Below are 26,326 nucleotides of genomic sequence, written 5' to 3'. Positions count from 1 at the left end.
TGTGTCGTGGTGAATATCGTGTGTTGATGCTTGTTTCCGGTTTGCTTCGTATCGATAGAGTTCTGCATGCGTGTCGGAATGTGAGGACCCGTTCGACTACGTCGGTTCGTCTGCATCACGGATTTGTTCTTCTTCCAAGCTGGATCTCAGGCAAGATGATCATTTCCCTAGATACCATTAATATCGTTTCCATGCTAGTTATTTCGTTTCTACCATTATGTCTCGCTACCTACCACGTGTTAAATATCAGCCTCCCAACATTGCCTTGAAAACCCTCAACCTGTTCACAACCTAGCAAACTACTAATTGGCTATGTTACCTCTTGCTTAACCATTAGATAGCATTGCTAGTTGCACGTGCAGTTGCTTCCATGTGATAACATGGATTCCTTGTTATATCACCATATAATGCTATTTAATTTAATGCACCTATATACTTGGTAAAAGATGGAAGGCTCAACCTTTCTAGCCTGGTGTTTTGTTCCACCTTTGCCGCCTTAGTTTCGGCTACCAGTGTTATGTTCCATAAATGAGCGCTCCTAACATGCTTGGGGTTGTTATGGGGACCCCCTAGATTCTCGTTTTGGGATAAAGCTCGTCTCGCAAGGCCCAACATTGGTACTATATTTGCCCAACATAATAATTCTGTTAATACTGAAAAAGATAGGGCGTCATGAACCCGAGGAGTAATTCAACATGATACATGGAGGGCCAGTGCTGACAGTGCTGGTCCAAAACTGAGCACCGTTCGGGTAGAGACAGTCACGGTTATGCACTCAGTTGGAAAGTTTTAATTAAGTTAGCTTCAAGTTATCTAGAACCAGATGTTAAACAAAGTTTCCACGTTTCCACATAACTGCGGGCACGACTTTCCGAAAGATTTAACCCTGCAGGGGTGCTCCAACTAGTCCATCGCAAACTACCACACGCTGTGATGGAATGACCTCGGTCAGGGAAACCCGTGATCTCCTCGGGTTTCTATTGGAAAACCTCAACCTCGAGATAACGCAAAGCATTCTCGGAATCCCTCGCACAAGACGCTCGAGAAAGGTAAAACAAGTCCACCAAGGCCGTCTGACGTGTCGATGAACCCGATAGGAGCCGCGTATCTCGTTCTCAGGACACGACCGGATGGGACTAGCTACGAGTAAAACCAAACCTCAAGTTTCCTCGCGGTGGCCCCGTAGGCAGCCCCATTTGGGAGCAGCACCATCAGCACTGGGCCCCCTTATTATGTTGAATTACTCCTCGGGTTCATGACGCCCTATGTTTTTAGTATTATTAGAATTATTATGTTGGGCAAATATAGTACCAATGTTGGGCCTTGCCAGACGAGCTTTATCCCAAAACGAGAATCTAGGGGGTCCCCATAACAACCCCAAGCATGTTAGGAGTGCTCATTTATGGAACATAACACTGGTAGCCGAAACTAAGGTGGCAAAGGTGGAACAAAACACCAGGCTAGAAAGGCCAAGCCTTCCACCTTTTACCAAGTATATAGGTGCATTAAATTAAATATCATTTAATATGGTGATATAACAAGGAACCCATGTTATCACATGGAAGTAACTGAACCTGCAACTAGCAATCCTATCCAATGGTTAAGCAAACGGTAACATAGCCAATCAGTGTTTGCTAGGTTGTATGAAGGTAGAAGGTTTTCATGGCGAAGTTGGGAGGCTGATATTTAACAGGTGGTTGGCAACGAGACATAACGATAGAAATGAAACAACTAGCATGGCAATGATAGTAATGATATCTGGGGAAATGGTCAACTTGCATGAGATACCGCTTGGAAGAAGAACAACTCCGTGAAGCAGACGAACCGACGTAGTTGAACAGATCATCACATTCCGACACGCTTGCGGAACTCTATCGAGACGAAGCAAACTGGAAACAAGCATCAACACACGATATTCACCACGACACATGCATGACATGTTGCACAGCACATATGATGCATGCTCGGTAAATCATGCAAGGCAGGGCATGGCAATTCACATCACGCAAACACTACACATTAAGTGAAGCTCAATTATGCAACGAGTTGCATATTGACGGAACTCCACATTTAATTATTTAGTTCACTCCCGTTTAGGTACACGACAATATTAAATGTTGCTAAACATGGCAAGGGGTGAAGCACAAATTAAACTACCTGTCTAGGCATTTTAAATGAGGCCGGAAACGACATATAACATCTCCGAAATGACCCCATGCGTTAAATTCTAAATATGTCTAGATTTGTCCTAATCACCTTTTATGCTTGTTAAGCGGCAAAACAAAGTGGTTCACCTGATTCTACTCGTCGTTCTAGTACATTTACATATATGGCTCATCTTCAACAGAGCGACGGTTAATTAACTATGAGCTAAATCATTTTTAACATGATGACATGCAAACCAATGCAAATAGAACACTAAACAGTTTTAAATATGCATGAGAGGTGGAAAATATTAATCTATGCAAAATTCTAGCCAAGTTACATATATAACTTGCGGCGATCCGACTGACAGTTTAAAAGATACACACGAAATAAAATATGCACTTTTCCTGAAATTAATTAAATCAGAGGACCTAAAAATACTAAACGGGCCGAAACTAGCAATGGGCCAAAATAGGGGCAAGCGCAACATAAAAATAAAATGCATAGGCGGGGAATAACTGAAAAATGGGCCGCACCTAGTGGGCTTCGGCCCACAGAGCAGCTCGGGGGAGGCAGGCTCGGAGGCGCTGGGCCGAGGGACGAAGCGGGTCGGCTGGGGCTGGCTAGTTGGGCCGGGATCTGGCGGATCTGGTCGATGGGGAAGCTTCCTGGAGCTGGGCTGCGGGAGGCTGCTTGGGTCGGCCCGACCGGAGGCAGGAGTCAGGCGCTCGCATCAACGACCTCTCCCAGATCCGAGCGGGGACGCAGGAGGTCAGGGTTGGCGGCTCCTCGCGACGGGCGATGGCGGCTGGCGACTCCAGATCGGATGCCTCGGGAGGCGGGGCACCGGTGATCTGCTCGAGGGCGACGGGGCTGCTTCAACCGGCGGTGTTCGGCAGGGGCTCCGGTGGCAGGGGCGTGGCTCGCTCGGCTCGGGCTGGAGAGAAGCTCGGGCAGGAGCTGCTCGCCCCGATGGGGAAGCAGGGAGGCTCGGCTTGGGCAGGCGGCAGCAGATCCAGGCCCGGCGGGCCTCAGATGGGCTCGAGCGGGCCCACGGCGGCTAGTGGGACAGAGAGGTGGGAGGTGGCTGGCTGAGGGTTTGGGGGCGGCGCAGATTTCGAGGTAGGAAGGGAGAGACTAAAATGGAAGGGAGACCCTTCCTTTTATAGAAGGTAGGTCTATGACTAGGGTTTTCATCCGTTTTCGGGTCGTCGGATTTCGATCGGACGGTTTGAAACGAAGGGGTAGGCTTGGTGGATGTTTTGGGGTGTGTAGAATAGGCTAGGTCGGGAAGAGAGGGAGGTTTGCGGCCCGACACCGGATTTTTAAGCACCGAAAACCCCGTTCACCGATAACCAGAGGATGGTGCCGCTACGATCGACCGTTCGGGTATCAAAAAGACTCTGATTGCGACAAAATTTGGTTGGCAACCTACCTACATAATATTAAGACCGCACGCCAAGTTTCAACCCAATCCGAGAATATTTTATACGCACTTTTGAAAACAATATTTTATAGATGTCGCGGGCGCGTGCATGTGTGGTCGGGCTCAAAACGGTCAACGACGAAACTGGAGAGAACCAGCAACTACTAACGGATGCATGTTTTGAAATTGGCAGCGACGGATTACCGATGCAATGCAGATGATACGCATGATGCCATGAAGCATGCACCAGACAAATAACAACACGAGGACAACAGAATAAAGGAGAATCTTCTGGAGCGTCGGTCTCGAGGTGTCACGGCGTCGAGCATGCGCTCGAAGGTGAGCTTGGGGTGCCATGCACTCTTGCCGCCGTGCTGGCGCTAGCTGGTGGCCTCGGCAGCCGGCTGCTCTTCCTTCATGATTGCGACCTGCTTGCTCCTGTATCGGGGATCCGGTTGATCGGATTTCCGCTTGTTGTTTTGCTGCCCCCGGTTGTCGGTCACCTGCTGAGTTGTCGGCAGCCGGGCGCAGCATAGCCGGTGGAGCGGAGGCCTTGTCGGTTGAAGTGACCTTGATCCGCACCGCGGACTCGGCAGCGGCATACTTGTCCGCCTTAGCCATGAGCTCGGCTAGAGTGGCCAGCTCTGAGCACATGAGCTTGTGCTTGAGGAGGGTGTCGTCCCTACAACCCTCAGTGAAGTACTGGATGGCCTGAACCTCATGCACTTCTTCGTAGGAGTTGTGCAGCTTGGTCCAATGCGTATGGTAGTCGGAGAGAGGCTCCTGTTTCACCTGGACGCACATGTCCAGCTCGCGGGGACGACCGGGACACTTGTAGGTGCTGATGAAGTTGCAGACGAAGGCTTCCTCGAAGTCCACCCACGCATTGATGCTACCAGCCAACGGGCTATTAAGCCAGGTCCGCACCGAGCCGATCGGCATGAGAGGGACGTAGCACACTGCGACACGCTTGTTGCCCCGTGTGATGCCGACTGCGGTGGTGTAGTCGATCAGCCAATCTTCTGGCTTGGCCGTCCCGTTGTACTTCAGGGTGTCCAATAGAAGGAGCCGACGAGTGTGCCCGCTCCCACCTCGGAGGCGGGGTGTGGGCGTGTGCTGACTTGTCGTCGCCCTCGATGACATTGTTGCGCCAGCTCGAGACTGTTGTGTAATGACCAAGATGCGGTCCTTTTCGATCTGGGGATCGAGGCCCCGAATTGGAAAGGAGCACATCTAAGCGTCTCGCAAACAAGGTATCACAGCACATACATAATAATACAGATAGACAATCAGGGGTTCAATTGCCTTCTCATAATTATATCAGAGTACATCACGCATACAATCAAAGTAGTTCCGCTACGGACTACAAAAACAAGGGAAATGGCTATGCTACCCTGCCTGCTGGCCCACGATCACGACCATGCCTCAATCTTCTGGATAGTTCACGTACAGGCGATCGATCTCCTCATCGTACTGCCACGCCAGCTGCGTGTCGTCGGGATCACCTGTCTTGGGGGTACCTAAACCAGTTGGTGTTGTGGAGGAATCCGTGAGCCACGGGGACTCAGCAATCTAAGACCTTGGTGACAGAACTAGTCAAGTTATTAGGTTGGGTAGGTTGAGTGTTTAAGGTTGCAGCATCCTAAGCTTGATATGCTGGCTAACTTACGTAGAACATTTATGAAGGTGGACTATACTAGCGGTCAATAATACTTGATCACTAAGTGATCCTGAACACCTACCTACGTCAATCATAACTCCACCGTGTTCCCGATCGAAGAGAGATCTTTGAGGGGACAGTCACGGTTACGCACACAGTTGGCAATTTTATTAGCTTATGTTTAAGTTATCTATAACCGGATGTTAACAAAATATTCCAAGTTGCCACATAACCACGGGCACGACTTTCCGAAAGATTAAACCCTGCAGGGGTGCTCCAACTAGTCCATCACAAACGTACACAGGCCGCAAAGTAATCCTCTATCACGAATCTTGTGATCTCGTCGGATTCCTTAGAGGAAAACCTCAACTCTGGGGAGAACCAAAGCTTCACCGGGATTCCTATACGCAAGATATATCGCTAAGGTAAGACAAGAATAGCAGGACCTCCCAACGTGTCGACGACCCTAATAAGAGCGGCGTATCTCAGTCTCAGGACACGCCGGATGAGTCACACTACAGGTATACCAAACCTCAGGTTGCCCTGTGGTGGCCCCATAGTCTGGCCAGTTTGGACCAACACTCATGAGGAGCACTGGCCCGGGTTGTTGATTAAATTCCTCAGGGTAGCTATTCCCTATGCAGATTATTATTAAGTGATTAGCAAATTAACACCAATGTTGGGTCCTGCCGGACAAGTCTTAACACTACGCGATTTATCGAGGGGGTCCCCATAACAATCCCGAACGTGTTAGGAGCAATATGGAATCAAACACCGGTAGCCGGTAACTATGGCGGCAATAACGGAACAAAGCACCCGGAAAAAGGCTAGGCCTTCCGTCATTTACCAAGTATATAGGTGCATTGATTAAATAACAGAATTTAAGATAATGATATCAAGCTCATGTTATCACATGAGACAAAGCACCTGCATCTAGCAACGCTAACATTAGTAGCTGAGCAAAGCCTACTTAGCCATTAAAGTTTGCTAGGAAGGGACATGTGTTTGGTTTCATGGCATATCAAGAGGCAAATATTTCAGTGGTAGGCAGCGAGCATATGACAAGGAAACGTAATCTAGCATAACAAGTCTAGAGATGGAATCAAGGTCATATCATCTTGCATGTGATATCCTCAGCTTGGAATTGTTCTTGATCGTCCTGCACGTACTCTCCTGACTCCACGTATTCGTTCTCCAATCCCGGTGCTACCTAACATAAGAATAACATCCAATAAACAACAGCACCTCAAGATGCAACAATCACATGATACATGAGATGAATATGAGCATGCATCACTATTTCTATCACTAGCACAAGCATAAGGAGTAAATACATGTTCCTGGACAGAACTGCATGCTAACCTATTTTTACATGTATGAGAATGACATGATCAGATGCTTCTCGTGAAAACGAAGCAAAACCATATAAAGAACATTATAATCGGAGTTACAGATCAACGGGAATCAACGAAACAAGATATGAAGCCCTACGTAACAAAATCATCCCCACACACTCAAATGGCACAAATCTAGTATTCCCAGGTTGCCAAGACATAAAACAAACCATCATGGATGGGGTGGAGAAAATAAGAATATCACAACATCAACTAAGCACTCACAAACATCAAAATGACAAAACTACACAATCTGCCATGAACTGCATCATAGCACTTTGTGAGCTACATGCAAAGCACCTACAGCCACCCAACTATGACAAATAATATATGTGGCTGTAACTAGCCAAGAATACTACAAGCACAAGCAAGAATCACACAAAAAGGAATTAAACACAGAAAGTTATAAGGCTGCAAACTTGCCACATCAGTTTTCAGGGACTTAGTGAAAATTCCAGATTCTCACTTTCTGTCTTTGCTCTGAACCTTTTTGACAGCAGCAAAAACATTATCTACAGGACTCCAAATGGAATGAAAATTTACAGGGAGCTATACAAACATGTCAGGTCCAACTTTCTAATATAAAGCTAAGGCTAGATCATCACACCTTGACCAACACAAACTCATCAACAGGAGAAGAAAATATAAACAGATTCTCAGACTTAGTGAAAATCTCAGATTTTCACTAATCTGGAATTTCAGCCACATGCCTACTTTGGATGGGCACAACTTGCACACATGGATTCCAAATCATGGATTGAAACCAACATGTGGTAGAGGGGGTCACCTTCTTCTACCACAACCAAGAAACAAATACAAGAGCACATCACAACTCATGGAACCAAGCTCTAAACATAGAAGAAAATGAAAATATGTAATCCCCAGAAAATGTTCCAATGGCAAAAATGATTTCACCAATGGATTCCTGGGATCTTTCTACCCGAAATTCATATAAAATATGCATGCACTTGTTTGGAGCAAGTGGCCTCAAACTAGGAGGGAAAACTACATAGATTCCTACATAGTGAATAGTGCAACATTTCATGCAACTTTCACTAGAACAACTACCACGTAACTATGCTCATGTGCACAAAGACAATATGGACATGAGGGTTTGTACCCCATGTTTGTTTCATGCACAACAACATCACAAACACTACTACCACATAGATCTCACACACACCTCATGCCCTCTTTCATATGAACACGAGGAGGAGCACAAGTGTTGCAAAGTGGGGCTGCCTCACCACACACATATCACCACCACTAACTCATGGCAAGCACTTACTCCCAAGAACAATATAAAGGGGATGTACTAAACAAGATAAATCATGGAAGCATCATATCACAACACTCCTACTAGGTACCACATGAGTCAAACTCATGTGTGTGTGGTACTCACTTACACACACCACACAATACATGCACAAAAACTTATCTCACTACTCCGCATATGCACACACTAGTTGCAACCACAACATCTACACATACTAGCAAAAGCAATGATACTCACACAAGCATTTAACACTTCATACTCACATAACACTCACACACCATTCATACAAGTGTTTGCACAACACTCACATACACATCATCCTGCCACTAATTATGTTGGAGAACGTCGCATGGGAAACAAAAAATTTCCTACGCGCACGAAGACCTATCATGGTGATGTCCATCTACGAGAGGGGATGAGTGATCTACGTACCCTTATAGATCGTACAGCAGAAGCGTTAGAGAACGCGGTTGATGTAGTGGAACGTCCTCACGTCCCTCGATCCGCCCCGCGAACAATCCCGCGATCAGTCCCACGATCTAGTACCGAACGGACGGCACCTCCGCGTTCAGCACACGTACAGCTCGACGATGATCTCGGCCTTCTTGATCCAGCAAGAGAGACGGAGAGGTAGAAGAGTTCTACGGCAGCGTGACGGCGCTCCGGAGGTTGGTGATGATCTCGTCTCAGCAGGGCTCCGCCCGAGCTCCGCAGAAACGCGATCTAGAGGAAAAACTATGGAGGTATGTGGTCGGGCAGCCGTGAGAAAGTCGTCTCAAATCTGCCCTAAAAGCCCCATATATATAGGAGGAGGGAGGGGGACCTTGCCTTGGGGTCCAAGGGACCCTCAAGGGGTCGGCCGAGCCAAGGGGGGGAGGACTCTCCCCCCCCAAACCGAGTTGGACTTGGTTTGGTGGGAGGAGTCCCCTTCCCTTCCCACTTCCTCCCTCTTTTTTTTTCTTTTCCTTTGATTTCCTTCTCTTGGCGCATAGGCCCCCTTGGGGCTGTCCCACCAGCCCACTAAGGGCTGGTGTGTCTCCCCAAAGCCTATGGGCTTCCCCGGGGTGGGTTGCCCCCCCCCCTCCGCTGAACTCCCGGAACCCATTCGTCATTCCCGGTACATTCCCGGTAACTCCGAAAACCTTCCGGTAATCAAATGAGGTCATCCTATATATCAATCTTCGTTTCTGGACCATTCCGGAAACCCTCGTGACGTCCGTGATCTCATCCGGGACTCCGAACAACATTCGGTAACCAACCATATAACTCAAATACGCATAAAACAACGTCGAACCTTAAGTGTGCAGACCCTGCGGGTTCGAGAACTATGTAGACATGACCCGAGAGACTCCTCGGTCAATATCCAATAGCGGGACCTGGATGCCCATATTGGATCCTACATATTCTACGAAGATCTTATCGTTTGAACCTCAGTGCCAAGGATTCGTATAATCCCGTATGTCATTCCCTTTGTCCTTCGGTATGTTACTTGCTCGAGATTCGATCGTCAATATCCGCATACCTATTTCAATCTCGTTTACCGGCAAGTCTCTTTACTCGTTCCGTAATACAAGATCCCGCAACTTACACTAAGTTACATTGCTTGCAAGGCTTGTGTGTGATGTTGTATTACCGAGTGGGCCCCGAGATGCCTCTCCGTCACACGGAGTGACAAATCCCAGTCTTGATCCATACTAAATCAACTAACACCTTCGAAAATACCTGTAGAGCATCTTTATAGTCACCCAGTTACGTTGCGACGTTTGATACACACAAAGCATTCCTCCGGTGTCAGTGAGTTATATGATCTCATGGTCATAGGAATAAATACTTGACACGCAGAAAACAGTAGCAACAAAATAACACGATCAACATGCTACGTCTATTAGTTTGGGTCTAGTCCATCACGTGATTCTCCCAATGACGTGATCCAGTTATCAAGCAACAACACCTTGTTCATAATCAGAAGACACTGACTATCATCGATCAACTGGCTAGCCAACTAGAGGCATGCTAGGGACGGTGTTTTGTCTATGTATCCACACATGTAAATGAGTCTTCATTCAATACAATTATAGCATGGATAATAAACTATTATCTTGATACAGGAATTATAATAATAACTATACATTTATTATTGCCTCTAGGGCATAATTCCAACAGTCTCCCACTTGCACTAGAGTCAATAATCTAGCCCTCACATCACCATGTGAATTACATTGTAATAAACCTAACACCCATACAATTTTGGTGTCGATCATGTTTTGGCCGTGGAAGAGGTTTAGTCAGCGGATCTGCTACATTCAGATCCGTGTGCACTTTGCATATATTTACGTCCTCCTCCTCGACGTAGTCGCGGATGAGGTTGAAGCGTCGTTTGATGTGTCTGGTCTTCTTGTGAAACCTTGGTTCCTTTGCTAAGGCAATGGCACCAGTGTTGTCACAGAAGAAGGTTATTGGATCCAGTGCACTTGGCACCACTCCAAGATCCGTCATGAACTGCTTCATCCAGACACCCTCCTTAGCCGCCTCCGAGGCAGCCATGTACTCTGCTTCACATGTAGAATCTGCTACGACGCTTTGCTTGGAACTGCACCAGCTTACTGCACCCCCATTAAGAATAAATACGTATCCGGTTTGCGACTTAGAGTCGTCCGGATCTGTGTCAAAGCTTGCATCGACGTAACCTTTTACGGCGAGCTCTTCGTCACCTCCATACACGAGAAACATCTCCTTAGTCCTTTTCAGGTACTTTAGGATATTCTTGACCGCTGTCCAGTGATCCACTCCTGGATTACTCTGGAACCTACCTGCCATACTTATGGCCAGGCTAACATCCGGTCTAGTGCACAGCATCGCATACATGATAGAACCTATGGCCGAAGCATAGGGGACGGAGCGCATATGCTCTCTATCTTCATCAGTTGCTGGGCACTGAGTCTTACTCAATCTCGTACCTTGTAACACTGGCAAGAACCCTTTCTTGGACTGTTCCATTTTGAACCTCTTCAAAACTTTATCAAGGTATGTGCTTTGTGAAAGTCCTATCAGGCGTTTTGATCTATCCCTATAGATCTTAATGCCTAGAATGTAAGCAGCTTCTCCTAGGTCCTTCATAGAGAAACTTTTATTCAAGTAACCTTTTATGCTCTCCAAAAGCTCTATGTTGTTTCCAATCAGTAATATGTCATCCACATATAATATTAGAAACGCCACAGAGCTCCCACTCACTTTCTTGTAAATACAAGATTCTCCAACCACTTGTATAAACCCAAATGCTTTGATCACCTCATCAAAGCGTTTGTTCCAACTCCGAGATGCTTGTACCAGTCCATAAATGGATCGCTGGAGCTTGCACACCTTGTCAGCATTTTTAGGATCGACAAAACCTTCGGGTTGCATCATATACAACTCTTCCTTAAGGAAACCGTTAAGGAACGCCGTTTTAACATCCATCTGCCAGATTTCATAATCGAAAAATGCAGCTATTGCTAACATGATTCTGACGGACTTAAGCATCGCTACGGGTGAGAAGGTCTCATCGTAGTCAACTCCTGGAACTTGTGAAAAACCCTTTGCCACAAGTCGAGCTTTATAAACGGTCACATTACCGTCAGCGTCCGTCTTCTTCTTAAAGATCCATTTTTTCTGAATAGCCTTGCGGCCCTCAGGTAGTATCTCCAAAGTCCACACTTTGTTCTCATACATGGATCCTATCTCGGATTTCATGGCTTCTAGCCATTTGTTGGAATCTGGGCCCACCATTGCTTCTTCATAATTTGGAGGTTCATTGTTGTCTAACAACATGATTGATAAGACGGGATTACCATACCACTCTGGAGCAGCGCGTGATCTCGTCGACCTGCGTGGTTCAACAGAAACTTGAATTGGAGTTTCATGATCATCATCATTAACTTCCTCCTCAACCGGCGTCGCAACGACAGAGGTTTCCCCTTGCCCTGCGCCACCATCCAGAGGGATGAGAGGTTCGACAACCTCGTCAAGTTCTATCTTCCTCCCACTCAATTCTCTCGAGAGAAACTCCTTCTCGAGAAAAGTTCCGTTCCTAGCAACAAACACTTTGCCCTCGGATTTGAGATAGAAGGTGTACCCAACTGTCTCTTTTGGGTAACCTATGAAGACGCACTTTTCCGCTTTGGGTTCCAGCTTTTCAGGCTGAAGCTTTTTGACATAAGCATCACATCCCCAAACTTTAAGAAACGACAACTTTGGCCTTTTGCCATACCACAGTTCGTATGGTGTCGTCTCAACGGATTTCGATGGTGCCCTATTTAAAGTGAATGCAGCTGTTTCTAATGCATAACCCCAAAATGCTAACGGCAAATCAGTAAGAGACATCATAGATCGCACCATCTCTAACAAAGTGCGATTACGACGTTCGGACACACCATTACGCTGTGGTGTTCCAGGCGGTGTTAACTGCGAAACAATTCCACATTGTCTTAAGTGAGTACCAAACTCGAAACTCAGATATTCACCCCCACGATCAGACCGTAGGAACTTGATCTTCTTGTTACGATGATTTTCCACTTCACTCTGAAATTGCTTGAACTTTTCAAATGTTTCAGACTTGTGCTTCATCAAGTAGACATAACCATATCTACTTAAATCGTCAGTGAAGGTGAGAAAATAACGATATCCGCCGCGTGCCTCCACGCTCATTGGACCACACACATCGGTATGTATGATTTCCAACAAGTCACTTGCACGCTCCATTGTTCCGGAGAACGGAGTCTTAGTCATCTTGCCCATGAGGCATGGTTCGCACGTGTCAAGTGAATCAAAGTCAAGTGACTCCAAAATTCCATCAGCATGGAGTTTCTTCATGCGCTTTACACCAATATGACCCAAGCGGAAGTGCCACAAAAATATGGCGCTATCATTGTTTACTCTAACTCTTTTGGTCTCAATGTTATGTATATGCGTATCGTTATCAAGATTCAATATGAACAATCCTATCACATTCGGTGCATGACCATAAAAGATGTTACTCATAGAAATAGAACAACCATTATTCTCAGACTTAAAAGAGTAACCGTCTCGCAATAAACAAGATCCAGATATAATGTTCATGCTCAACGCAGGCACTAAATAACAATGATTTAAGTTCATCACTAATCCCGATGGTAGTTGAAATGACACTGTGCCGACGGCGATTGCATCAACCTTGGAACCGTTTCCTACGCGCATCGTCACTTCGTCTTTCGCCAGCCTTCGTCTATTCCGCAGTTCCTGCTTCGAGTTGCAAATGTGAGCAACAGAACCGGTATCAAATACCCAGGCACTACTACGAGAGCCGGTTAAGTACACATCAATAACATGTATATCAAATATACCTGATTTTTCTTTGCCCGCCTTCTTATCTGCCAGATACTTGGGGCAATTGCGCTTCCAGTGACCCATACCCTTGCAATAGAAGCACTCTGTTTCAGGCTTAGGTCCAGCTTTGGTTTTCTTCGGCGGATTGGCAACAGGCTTGCCGCTCTTCTTCGAATTGCCCTTCTTGCCTTTGCCGTTTCTCTTGAAACTAGTGGTCTTGCTCACCATCAACACTTGATGCTCTTTACGGAGTTCAGACTCTGCGACTTTCAGCATCGCAAACAACTCGCCGGGAGACTTGTTCATCCCTTGCATGTTGTAGTTCAACACAAAGCCTTTATAGCTTGGCGGCAGTGATTGAAGGATTCTGTCAGTGATAGCTTCTTGCGGGAGTTCAATCCCCAGTTCAGCTAGACGGTTTGAGTACCCAGACATTTTGAGCACATGTTCACTGACAGACGAGTTTTCCTCCATCTTGCAAGCATAGAATTTATCGGAGGTCTCATACCTCTCGATCCGGGAGTTCTTCTGAAAGATAAACTTCAACTCCTGGAACATCTCAAATGCTCCATGACGCTCAAAGCGACGTTGAAGTCCCGGTTCCAAGCCATACAAGACTGCACATTGAACTATTGAGTAGTCCTCCTTACGTGCTAACCAAGCGTTCTTAACATCCTGATCAGCCGTAGCGGGTGGTTCATCTCCTAGCGCAGCACTAAGGACATAATCCTTCTTTCCAGCTTGTAAGATTAGCTTAAGATTACGAGCCCAGTCTACAAAGTTGCTTCCATCATCTTTCAACTTAGCTTTCTCTAGGAACGTATTAAAATTCAGGATGACACTTGCATGAGCCATGACCTACAACACAAATATATTCAAAGTTGACTTAGACTATGTTCAAGATAATTAGAGTTCAACTTAATCAAATTATATGCTAAACTCCCACTCAAAAAGTACATCTCTCTAGTCATTTGAGTGGTTCATGATCCACTTACACTATCCCAAGTCCGATCATCACGTGAGTTGAGTATAGTTTCAGTGGTAAGCATCCCTATGCTAATCATATCAACTATATGATTCATGATCGACCTTTCGGTCTCATGTGTTCCGAGGCCATGTCTGCACATGCTAGGCTCGTCAAGCTTAACCCGAGTGTTCCGCGTGCGCAACTGTTTTGCACCCGTTGTATGTGAACGTTGAGTCTATCACACCCGATCATCACGTGGTGTCTCGAAACGACGAACTGTAGCAACGGTGCACAGTCGGGGAGAACACAATTTCGTCTTGAAATTTTAGTGAGAGATCACCTCATAATGCTACCATCGTTCTAAGCAAAATAAGGTGCATAAAAGGATTAACATCACATGCAATTCATAAGTGACATGATATGGCCATCATCACGTGCTTCTTGATCTCCATCACCAAAGCACCGGCACGATCTTCTTGTCACCGGCGCCACACCATGATCATCCATCAACGTGTTGCCATCGTGGTTGTCGTGCTACTTATGCTATTACTGCTAAAGCTACATCCTAGCAAAATAGTAAACGCATCTGCAAGCACATATGTTAGTATAAAGACAACCCTATGGCTCCTGCCGGTTGCCGTACCATCGACGTGCAAGTCGATATTTCTATTACAACATGATCATCTCATACATCCAATATATCACATCACATCGTTGGCCATATCACATCACAATCATACCCTGCAAAAACAAGTTAGACGTCCTCTAATTTTGTTGTTGCATGTTTTACGTGGTGACCAAGGGTATCTAGTAGGATCGCATCTAACTTACGCAAACACCACAACGGAGATATATGAGTTGCTATTTAACCTCATCCAAGGACCTCCTCGGTCAAATCCGATTCAACTAAAGTTGGAGAAACCGTCACTTTCCAGTCATCTTTGAGCAAAGGGGGTTACTCGTAACGATGAAACCAGTCTCTCGTAAGCGTACGAGTAATGTCGGTCCAAGCCGCTTCAATCCAACAATACCGCGGAATCAAGAAAAGACTAAGGAGGGCAGAAAAACGCACATCACCGCCCACAAAAACTTTTGTGTTCTACTCGAGAAGACATCTACGCATGAACCTAGCTCTGATACCACTGTTGGAGAACGTCGCATGGGAAACAAAAAATTTCCTACGCGCACGAAGACCTATCATGGTGATGTCCATCTACGAGAGGGGATGAGTGATCTACGTACCCTTGTAGATCGTACAGCAGAAGCGTTAGAGAACGCGGTTGATGTAGTGGAACGTCCTCACGTCCCTCGATCCGCCCCGCGAACAATCCCGCGATCAGTCCCACGATCTAGTACCGAACGGACGACACCTCCGCGTTCAGCACACGTACAGCTCGACGATGATCTCGGCCTTCTTGATCCAGCAAGAGAGACGGAGAGGTAGAAGAGTTCTCCGGCAGCGTGACGGTGCTCCGGAGGTTGGTGATGATCTCGTCTCAGCAGGGCTCCGCCCGAGCTCCGCAGAAACGCGATCTAGAGGAAAAACTATGGAGGTATGTGGTCGGGCAGCCGTGAGAAAGTCGTCTCAAATCTGCCCTAAAAGCCCCATATATATAGGAGGAGGGAGGGGGACCTTGCCTTGGGGTCCAAGGGACCCTCAAGGGGTCGGCCGAGCCAAGGGGGGGAGGACTCCCCCCCCAAACCGAGTTGGACTTGGTTTGGTGGGAGGAGTCCCCTTCCCTTCCCACTTCCTCCCTCTTTTTTTTTCTTTTCCTTTGATTTCCTTCTCTTGGCGCATAGGCCCCCTTGGGGCTGTCCCACCAGCCCACTAAGGGCTGGTGTGTCTCCCCAAAGCCTATGGGCTTCCCCGGGGTGGGTTGCCCCCCCCCCCCCCGCTGAACTCCCGGTACCCATTCGTCATTCCCGGTACATTCCCGGTAACTCCGAAAACCTTCCGGTAATCAAATGAGGTCATCCTATATATCAATCTTCGTTTCCGGACCATTCCGGAAACCCTCGTGACGTCCGTGATCTCATCCGGGACTCCGAACAACATTCGGTAACCAACCATATAACTCAAATACGCATAAAACAACGTCGAACCTTAAGTGTGCAGACCCTGCGGGTTCGAGAACTATGTAGACATGACCCGAGAGACTCCTCGGTCAATATCCAATAGCGGGACCTGGATGCCCATATTGGATCCTACATATTCTACGAAGATCTTATCGTTTGAACCTCAGTGCCAAGGATTCGTATAATCCCGTATGTCATTCCCTTTGTCCTTCGGTATGTTACTTGCCCGAGATTCGATCGTCAGTATCCGCATACCTATTTCAATCTCGTTTACCGGCAAGTCTCTTTACTCGTTCCGTAATACAAGATCCCGCAACTTACACTAAGTTACATTGCTTGCAAGGCTTGTGTGTGATGTTGTATTACCGAGTGGGCCCCGAGATACCTCTCTGTCACACGGAGTGACAAATCCCAGTCTTGATCCATACTAAATCAACTAACACCTTCGGAGATACCTGTAGAGCATCTTTATAGTCACCCAGTTACGTTGCGACGTTTGATACACAAAAAGCATTCCTCCGGTGTCAGTGAGTTATATGATCTCATGGTCATAGGAATAAATACTTGACACGCAGAAAACAGTAGCAACAAAATGACACGATCAACATGATACGTCTATTAGTTTGGGTCTAGTCCATCACGTGATTCTCCCAATGACGTGATCCAGTTATCAAGCAACAACACCTTGTTCATAATCAGAAGACACTGACTATCATCAATCAACTGGCTAGCCAACTAGAGGCATGCTAGGGACGGTGTTTTGTCTATGTATCCACACATGTAAATGAGTCTTCATTCAATACAATTATAGCATGGATAATAAACTATTATCTTGATACAGGAATTATAATAATAACTATACATTTATTATTGCCTCTAGGGCATAATTCCAACAAATTAGCTAGCAGGCAAAAAGGAATTAAAATGCCACTTTAATACCTATTGGATTAGGCACAAAGTGTAGGATCAACAAAAGAAAAAAAATAGAAAATAAAAAGAAAGACAAAAATATCAACAGGGGCTCCTAGGATCGAACCCAGTACCTCCTGGTGCAGAGCAACAGAGCCAACCACTACACCACTATCACTTTGTCGACGGGGTAGGGGAAGTAAACAGGGTATCCTGTTCCTCTTGCTACTGTGCATATAAATCAGAAAACAAAAGGTGTGCCGAGGGGGGATCGAACCCGCGCCCTCTCATCAGGCACCACACGCTGCTACCACTAGGCTACGAAACGGTTCTTGTCTATATAGGGGCAGCGAATCAGAAGAGGAACCCCTACTCTAACTCTGCTGCCGACGACTTGCCGGAACAGGGGAGGGACCTCGCCGGCGATATGCTTGCAATCGATCAACGACTCCTGGATGGAAGGATGCAGAGGCACCCACGGTTCCATTTCCTATGCTAAGCCTGCTCGAGAAGCACCACAACTACCTATCTACGGTGCACGGCGGCGCCGGTGACATGGAGTATCTCGGCGTCCAACTACACGATCCCTACGCCAGATCAAAGACAGGGAAGGGGGAAGGATGATCTGCTCACCCCACAGCCGAAGGACGTGAGCCGACCGGAGAGGAAGCAGAGAACGGTGAGGAAGGAGCCACGACGGAGGAGCTTGCCGGAGCGGAAGGAGACGTCGATGAAGTAGGGGAAGAAGAGGTGGACGCCGCGATCTAGCTGCGGGAATGGGTCCCCACGAGTTCCCGCGAGCGCGCCATCGCCTTGGAGAGGAAGAAGTGGCGCAGCAGCAACGGCGACGAGCACCTTCACGATACAGCTATGGCGGACTCGCCCTCCTCTTACCTAAGGCCGTCAACAGAGAAGAGAGGGAGATGGGAGGAAGTGGCGGCGGGGAAGAGGAACCCTAGCCTTGGCACGGACGCCAAGGAGGGATTAAATAGAGGGAAGGAGAGGTGAGGAACGCGGCACGGCCATGTGCGTGCGGGGAGCTTTGGTGGAAAGCAGAGAGGAGCGAGGTGAGAGGCTGACAGGGGGGCCCTGGTGCCGAGCTGGAAAGGAGGAAGACGAGGAACGTTGCGCGGCTCCTGCGCGCGAGAGGGGAAGTGGGCCGCTAAGTGGGAGTAAGCCCACTTAGGTGTGCCAGATAGAAGAAAAGGCCACACTGCCTTTTCTATTTAGCAAATAAAACAGGGAAAATAAAAATAGGTACATGGCAAAATAAAAGGGATAAAATAAAATGGAAAATTGCCGTGGACCTGAAAATGAACCAGCTATTTTATTAAAATACTTCCAACATTTATGGGGTTACTTTGTTTCAACCAAAACAACATTTGATTAATCTGTTTTGTGTTTTAAGTGCACCCTCAAATCCAAAACAAAGGCTCCAAACTATTACCCCCTCATCTCCACAATATTCCCTAAACAAAAGACATTTTTAAAACAGAGATATAAAGGTGGAATTTTTGAACTTGAGAATAAAAGAGAGAAAGGGTTTTGCAATTAAATAGAGGGGGTTGAAATATGTCAAGCACCACTACTCTTGGAACTACCATCACAAAACACATGATATCACAACACCACCTCATCACCTAACAAGAACACATGCATCACAAGGTATGGCAAGGATGGTATGGCATGGGTGCATGCATGCAAAAGAAGAAAAGAATACAAGGTGTCACATGAAATCACAACTCATAGATAGCTCTCATGACAATGTCAAGGTGGACCCACATGGAAGGCTACAAAAAGGGAAAGCTTTACACTTGGGGCACTACATGTTGGTTGCTCGTCGTTGTGCGGGGAGCGCGCGCCGCGGCTCCCGTCGATGTGCCCACCGGAGCCGTGGGGGATGAAGAGTGTTGGGCCGGCTGGTGGACGAAGGCCATCCATAGGTCCTCGACTCCTGGCCGAGGCGACTCAGCAGAGGGGTAGTCCGGCTCGAAGCGAGCTTGCTGCGAGTTGGCATCGGCGATGTGCTTTTCTTGCTGCGCACGTTCCTCGCCCTCCATGGTGACCAACTCCTCGTAGGCCACATGGGCAACCCTCATGTTGTCCGCGGGGTTATCGTAGGTGGGGAGCTTGCCGCCGAGGATGTCGGTGACTACGCGTCCGTGGCTACGAACTTCACCTCGCCGGCTGGGCTCGTCGCTAGTCGGTGTGAGGCCGTAAGCGGAGTTGTACTCGCGTTGCGCAGCCTCCATCCGACATTTGGCACACGCGAGGGTGTTGGCCTCCGTGAGCAGCTGCTGCCGGGCCGCCTCCAGCTCAGCTGCGCCCGTGCTTGGGTTAGCCGTTGGCTCTATAGGAGTGATCATCCCCTGTAGTGTGGAGCGAAGAGGAACAAAGGGGTCAAGGTGAGCTGTGGCAACAGTCGTGCGCGCCTCGGCTCTGGCGCGAGTAGAGCTCGTGGTGGAGCCGATGACTATCACCTCCGCGAGGACGCGAAAGTCACAGGCACCGCTCGAGGCGGCCGTTCTCGCGAATGATGGTGGGTCGACGGAGTCCAACACTTCGCTGGGGTACTCATCGAACGCACGCGCATCATCGAGCCGTAGCTTGCTGAAGAGCTCGTAGAGAACGTCGATATCGGACGAGGCATGGCTAGGGCATGACTCGTCAAGAGGAGCGGCGACGGAGCCTATGTAGCAGGCGGAGCCGGGGTTCAGTGTCGTGAAGGCTTCCACGAGGGAAAGCTCCACGGGCGAGCTGATCAGCCGGACGCGGTGCGTCCGGCTAAGTTGGTGAAGGGTCCCACCCGGAGCATGACTCCGGCCGACCCCGTGGATTGCCCCACGGTGGGCGCCAAATGTCGCCGTTTTCTCACGATAGATGCCATGGGGTGGCTAATCATACGTGGTTAGGACCGAAAGAACGTCGTCGGGCTCCGGAAACAGTATTTGGGAACAAGCGGTGCGAGACACACGAAGTACCCAAGTTCGGGGCCCTCCGTAGGAGGTAACACCCCTAGTCATGCTTGAGTTAGTTGACGATCCGGCTAGGGATACCATATGCTCCTTGAGCTGTATGATGGAGGAAGAAGGAGTTGTGAGCTCTCTTTTCCCCTCCTATGTGTGTGTGTGTGATCGGCCGACCCCTTCCATGGGGTAGTGCCAGGGGTTTTTATATGCCAACCCCCTCGCTTACAATAGGAATAGAAGGTACCGAGTGGGACCCGACTGGTAGCCTCTTGAGCCGGCCAAGGGGCCCACCAGCTGCTGGGTCCCATCTAGAGCCGAGGCCCACCGATCGGGGCCTCGCCATTGGCGCGTGCTTGTTACGCAGCGGCGTGCGTCGCGTTACGCGCATCATCTTGCGTAGCCAGCTTCGGTCATCGTACGGCCGACTGCATTGTTGCCTACGCCGGAGCAGGTAATGGAGTGGACGGGGGCGTGCTCGTCACTGTGCCTTCTCGGCTAGTCGCAGTCGGCAACGGTCAGTGGTACGTCCAATCCACTATAGTCTCGCGCGATCGGGTCAGCGGTACCCGAGACGCTGTAGCTGTACCCTTGGTGATGATGCCCCTGACGCGGCTTGTAAGGGCGATGTGACTGAGGCTGACCCACCGGCTAGCGGGGAGTAATTGAGTCGGAGGGGGGAGTGGCAGCACCCGAGCCAGCTCAACCGTGCAGTCGGCCAGACGCAGCCGGGCCCCGTGGGGAACCGACCGTCCTATTATGTTTTTCGAAGGGGGGCTAGAGGGGTCCTAGCTTTTGGCCTACCCCGGGGTTATCCTCCCGTCAGTTCCAGGGGAGTCGAAAGTTTTGTTAGAATAAGATGACCCGGGGAGTCGGTGACGAGGCGACGAACTCTAGGTTCCCAAACCCGATCTCCTGATCAGGGGCGAGATTTCCGACCTGGCCAAGGTGGTCGGACGAATCAGCGTGCAGTATGATGTTGCCGAACGTGGAGATTTGTCCGGGGACAAAAATGTCCCTGTTGCAAATGTCGTCGCTGATGATTAGGCGAGCCATCGATCCTTTGGCGATCCCACGATGGAACTCTCAATGAAAGTACCAACGTCGGTGTCAAAACCGGCTGATCTCGGGTAGGGAGTCCCGAGGTGTGGACCTTGGATCGATGGGTAACACATTGAACATAGGGGCAACTTTTACCTAGGTTCGGGCCCTCTCGATGGAGGTAGAACCCTAGGTCATGATCTTGTTTGTATTGATGATAGAGTATCGAATACAAAGTTGATCTACCTCGAAATCGTACATTGTTGGCTAAAACCCTAAAAGTGAAGATGTCCCCTACGAGCTAAACCCTTTGGTTTATATAGACACCAGGGGTACCTAGGGTTATACATGGTCGATTATATTGGAGAAATAACGTGCCGATTTTATCATCTTGACTTGATGTACATGCAATGGCTTCAGATGTTTTCATCTTGAACACAACGTCGTATTTTAGTCCGGCCCCTCCGTAGTAATCACAAAGCGGCCCACTTATCTGGCCTATAGAGATAGACCGGCGACCCAAGAACCCCTTAGTCGCGGACTCCCACACCGAACACGTCCGAGTCTTTTGATACCGCTCTAGATATGAGCTAAATTTATAGGACGCTGAACAACCCAAACATATAAGGCCGGTTTAAGATGTGCGACTGGGTCGCATTTTTATGACTAGTTACTGAGTGAGTTGTCCGCCCCCTAGAGTTAGAAGGGTTCGAGAGGGCAACTATAGATGTTTTTATGGTATTTTCTCCTACTCGAAGCTGGCTGGTTAACACCTCTTCCAACAGCCTACCGCATCGGGAAAGTTACTGGAAAAGACCAAACTTGTGGGTACTGTACCAGTATTTGGAAAACGGACACCGTGGTGCATCATATAATCGGCCGCACTGGGAGCAGGCCATGTTTTCTTCCGTTCCATAATCATCAATCAATTTCTCTGTGGCGCAACGCAAATTCGTACACACACATCGTCCTTCTCCGTGCTTTCCCCGTCGTCCCCGGGCACTGCCACCCGGTGTACTACGCCCGATTGCATCGCTCACCATCCATCCATCCATCCAATCCATCTCCAAAAATCCAAACTTTCTTTCATCGGCGATGAGAGAGAGAGAGAGAGAGAGAGAGCGAGGGGAATAAAAAGGACGGGCATTGCTTCGCTCAGTCCACCTCGCTCGCCTCGCTCCCCAGATCTAATCATTATTTAATCCTTTTCACCTCCGGTGCCTCGTCACATGAGCGCTCCCCCCTCCTCCTCCTCCCACCCCGCTCCGATACCCCAGCCCGCCGCAACCCTAGCCCCCGCCGGCATGCGCGATGCGGCGGCGGCGGCGGACTCCTCCGGCTCGCCGCCGTCGCGGATGTCGGAGGACGACGACGGCGACGGCGGCGGCGGCGCGGCGGGAGGGGGCGACAGGTGGGCGCCGGATCTGAGGGGCGGCTGCGGCAGCAACGGCAACGGCGGGAGGTGGGCGCCGCCGGACCAGGTGCTGGAGAACGTGCTGGAGAGCGTGCTCGAGTTCCTCACGGCGGCGCGCGACCGCAACGCCGCCTCGCTCGTCTGCCGCTCCTGGTACCGCGCCGAGGCGCAGACGCGACGCGAGCTCTTCATCGGCAACTGCTACGCCGTCTCGCCGCGCCGCGCCGTTGAGCGCTTCGGGGGCGTGCGGGCCGTCGTGCTCAAGGGCAAGCCGCGCTTCGCCGACTTCAGCCTCGTGCCCCACGGCTGGGGCGCCAAGGTCTCCCCCTGGGTCGCCGCGCTCGGCCCCGCCTACCCGCGCCTCGAGCGCATCTGCCTCAAGCGGATGACCGTCTCCGACGACGAGCTCGCGCTCATCCCCAAGTCATTCCCGCTCTTCAAGGACCTCTCGCTCGTCTGCTGCGACGGCTTCACCACCCGCGGCCTCGCCGTCATCGCCGAGGGCTGCAGGTACGTCTCCCTCGTCTTTGGGTATCAACGAACGTATCTGCTTTCCGGGCTGGGACAGTATCGTACTGCCATTGGCGCATTTGTTCATTTCTCAGCTGCATCATGCTTTATTTAATGTGCACGCATACTCCTTTATGCCCTTTTTCGGTTTTATTGGCCCGACTTTGCCATGGATCAGAATCTGATCTAGGCCACACTAGCTTTTATTGCCATGCCGGGTTTTCATCCCTACACGTTCTGCCAAAGCTAGATCTTTATTGTTCTTGAGCTCTACTACTTGCTAGTGTCACACCCGAATCTTTGCCGTTAGTGGTACTCAACGTTTGATCTTTTTCTTGTTATTATGGTTATTATGGCAAATACTAGTTCTATAGCAAACAAATGTCTCGGAACTGTGATATACCAGTACTCAGGTTGTGGTATCTTATGGATCGTTGCATTTATTTCTTTAGGCATCTTCGAGTGCTGGATCTGACTGAAGATTATTTCCATGAGGAGGAGAGCGAGGTGGTGGATTGGATCTCCAAGTTTCCAGAGTGCAACACGTCCATCGAGTCGCTTGTATTTGACTGTGTTAGCGTCCCATTCAACTTCGAGGCCCTGGAGGCACTTGTTGCACGCTCACCAGCTCTGCGGCGTCTGCGTGTTAATGATCATGTGTCGATAGAGCAGTTGCGTCGTCTCATGGCAAGGGCACCCCATCTAACTCACCTTGGCACCGGATCATTCCGATCTGAGCCAGGCCCTGGTGGTGCCTTATCTGTGTCTGAGCTCGCTGCCTCTTTTGCAGCGTCCAGATCACTTGTTTGTTTGTCAGGTTTCTTGGACGTCAATGGAGCGTACCTCCCAGCAATCTACCAAGTTTGTCCCAATCTCACTTCCCTCAATTTTAGCTTTGCGGCTCTAACTGCCGAAGAGTTCATACCAGTTATTCGCCACTGCATCAATCTTCGCACTTTATGGGTAAGTATTTTGTGAATTTTCCTGTCGGTCACATTGATAGATATATTGGTTTATGTACTTTGACATCAGGTCTTGGTGTTCCAATTTCTTATTCTAGGTTCTTGATACTGTGGGTGATGAAGGCCTTCGGGCTGTGGCTGAAACATGCTCAAATCTCCGTGAGCTACGGGTTTTTCCTCTGGATGCCACTGAGGATTCCGAGGGGTCAGTCTCAGATATTGGTCTCCAGGCAATCTCAGAAGGCTGCCGGAAGCTCGAGTCAATTCTCTACTTCTGCCAGCGCATGACAAATGCAGCAGTGGTTGCCATGTCCGAGAACTGCCCTGACCTTTTGGTGTTCCGCCTCTGCATTATGGGCCGCCACCGCCCTGATCGGATTACTGGGGAGCCCATGGATGAGGGTTTTGGGGCGATTGTGATGAACTGCAAGAAGCTCACCAGACTTTCAGTCTCTGGCCTGCTCACCGATAAGGCGTTTGCGCACATTGGAAAACATGGAAAACTCATAAAGACTCTGTCTGTTGCCTTTGCTGGGAATAGTGACATGTCTCTTCAACATGTGTTTGAGGGATGCACTAGGTTGCAGAAGCTTGAGGTCAGAGACAGCCCTTTTGGCGACAAAGGACTGCTCTCTGGTCTGAACTATTTTTACAACATGAGGTTCTTTTGGATGAACTCATGCAGGCTAACTGTTAGGGGTTGTGGGGATGTAGCTCAGCAAATGCCTAATCTGGTGGTTGAAGTAATGAAGGAAAATGAAGGGGAAATGGATACCGTTGATAAGCTGTACCTGTATCGATCATTGGCAGGACCAAGGGAAGATGCTCCATCATTTGTCAACATCTTGTAGTACTGCCATTGAAGAAGTTTGTTGTATGGTCATGTTTGTTCTACTATTCCTGACCATTGCTGTTGTAGTCCTGTTCAAGTATTGCCAGAGCCAGAGAGGAAGCTCCCCGCGGATGATTTTGAATTGCGGGAAATATGAATGCATCATTAATTAAGCAGATCATCAATTATTCTTTTCTGGGCTGATTGAGTCGAGGCTTGAACCTGTACGAGGTTTCTTTGATGTATGTATCTTAGTGAGGCATCTCACCTTGTTCCCAACGGAATCTGAGCTATTTTCCTAGCCAGCACCAGACTGATGACTTTGTTGTACCATAGTTGAGTTGTCGGAACTGATTAGTGATTGCACAGAGACTGGCTGAAGGTCGACTCCAATTCGGCAGCAGATTTTACATGGTTCCTTTTGCCCTCGAGTCTGCAGCCGTTGATGTTTTGCCATGTACTGTTCAATCTATCTGCTCGGACGAAGGAACGGCATTATCTACGCTGGAATGCTCCGTAAACTTTTTGCCTTGTATTTTAGATTATCCCAGCTACGATAAATTTCCTCTTCCCATTTTTTTTTATAGTTTCCACAAGTTATTTTTGTAGATCAATGTAGACCACTACCACTTTTCTTGGTCACAACCTTCTGCTGTTATTAATCAAGAAGATATTGGATGATGAAATTCAGTCAGCATCAATTTGTTATCACGTTCTCCTTGCTTTGTTGACTGTTCATTTGGCATGATCATGCTATACTGTGATTATGACTGCTCTGCGGCTACCACCATAGCAATTAAATGCCCTCTGCCTGTGTATTGGCACATGATAAGGACATGACCTACTAATGATTTGATCTCAAGAGTGGTCCTTGGTCCTTGTTTCATGTAGATCTGCATGCCATCTACTGTCAGATGGGGATTTGCCTTTCCATCCTTCTCCTCTGCGGATCCCTGGAGGCGTCAAAAGCTCAAAACTCCCAATGGGCAGAGAAAAAGGTAATGGTCTTGCTCCCTGACATAGTAACATGTACTCTTTTGTTACAAAATAATTGGCTAGACAAAGGTTGTGTCCTGATGATTTTTAGATCTCTACCTTCCCTGAGGGGCTGGTCATCACTGGATTCTAGCTTGTTATGACTAATCTCACTCTTATCCTGGTTCCCGAAGTACCCACAACTTGAATCAAAACTAGATATTTGTGTCCAGAAATGTTTCCTTAGCTTTTGTTGAAGCATATTGCCCAGTTGGTGCTAATTCAACAGTCGGTACTCAACTCACTTTATTGGCAGTACTGCTAAATATCCACATATACTTAAGTATCTTATATGAAGTCAGACCTGATGTAACCCAAGTCTAGATAAACACAAACCACCCTTCTTCTTTTCCATGTGCAATGGACGCTTATC

At 48.5% G+C, this 26,326-nt stretch overlaps 1 protein-coding gene across 1 annotated transcript; it reads left to right on the top strand.

The window, feature by feature from the left end:
- Nucleotides 1–22,379: 22,379 nt before the first annotated feature.
- On the top strand, nucleotides 22,380–25,629 carry LOC123401012 (transport inhibitor response 1-like protein). Its single transcript, XM_045094729.1, has 3 exons — nucleotides 22,380–23,124; nucleotides 23,577–24,087; nucleotides 24,185–25,629. Exons 1-3 carry the CDS (start codon nucleotides 22,430–22,432, stop codon nucleotides 24,935–24,937), a joined length of 1,959 nt encoding a protein of 652 aa, XP_044950664.1. The 5' UTR covers nucleotides 22,380–22,429; the 3' UTR covers nucleotides 24,938–25,629.
- Nucleotides 25,630–26,326: the final 697 nt, after the last annotated feature.

This window comes from Hordeum vulgare, chromosome 6H (assembly GCF_904849725.1).
Source record: "Hordeum vulgare subsp. vulgare chromosome 6H, MorexV3_pseudomolecules_assembly, whole genome shotgun sequence".
Taxonomy (NCBI): Eukaryota; Viridiplantae; Streptophyta; class Magnoliopsida; order Poales; family Poaceae; genus Hordeum; species Hordeum vulgare.
The sequence above is the reverse complement of the archived record's forward strand: the minus strand, read 5'-3'. Positions and strand labels throughout refer to the sequence as shown.

Bases quoted from the DNA above. Each gene is read 5' to 3' on its own strand.
- LOC123401012 (XM_045094729.1), top strand. From the start codon at position 22,430: ATGAGCGCTCCCCCCTCCTCCTCCTCCCACCCCGCTCCGATACCCCAG. The intron at 23,125-23,576 runs GTACGTCTCCCT...TTATTTCTTTAG, and splicing joins GTCATCGCCGAGGGCTGCAG to GCATCTTCGAGTGCTGGATC. The intron at 24,088-24,184 runs GTAAGTATTTTG...TTCTTATTCTAG, and splicing joins TCAATCTTCGCACTTTATGG to GTTCTTGATACTGTGGGTGA.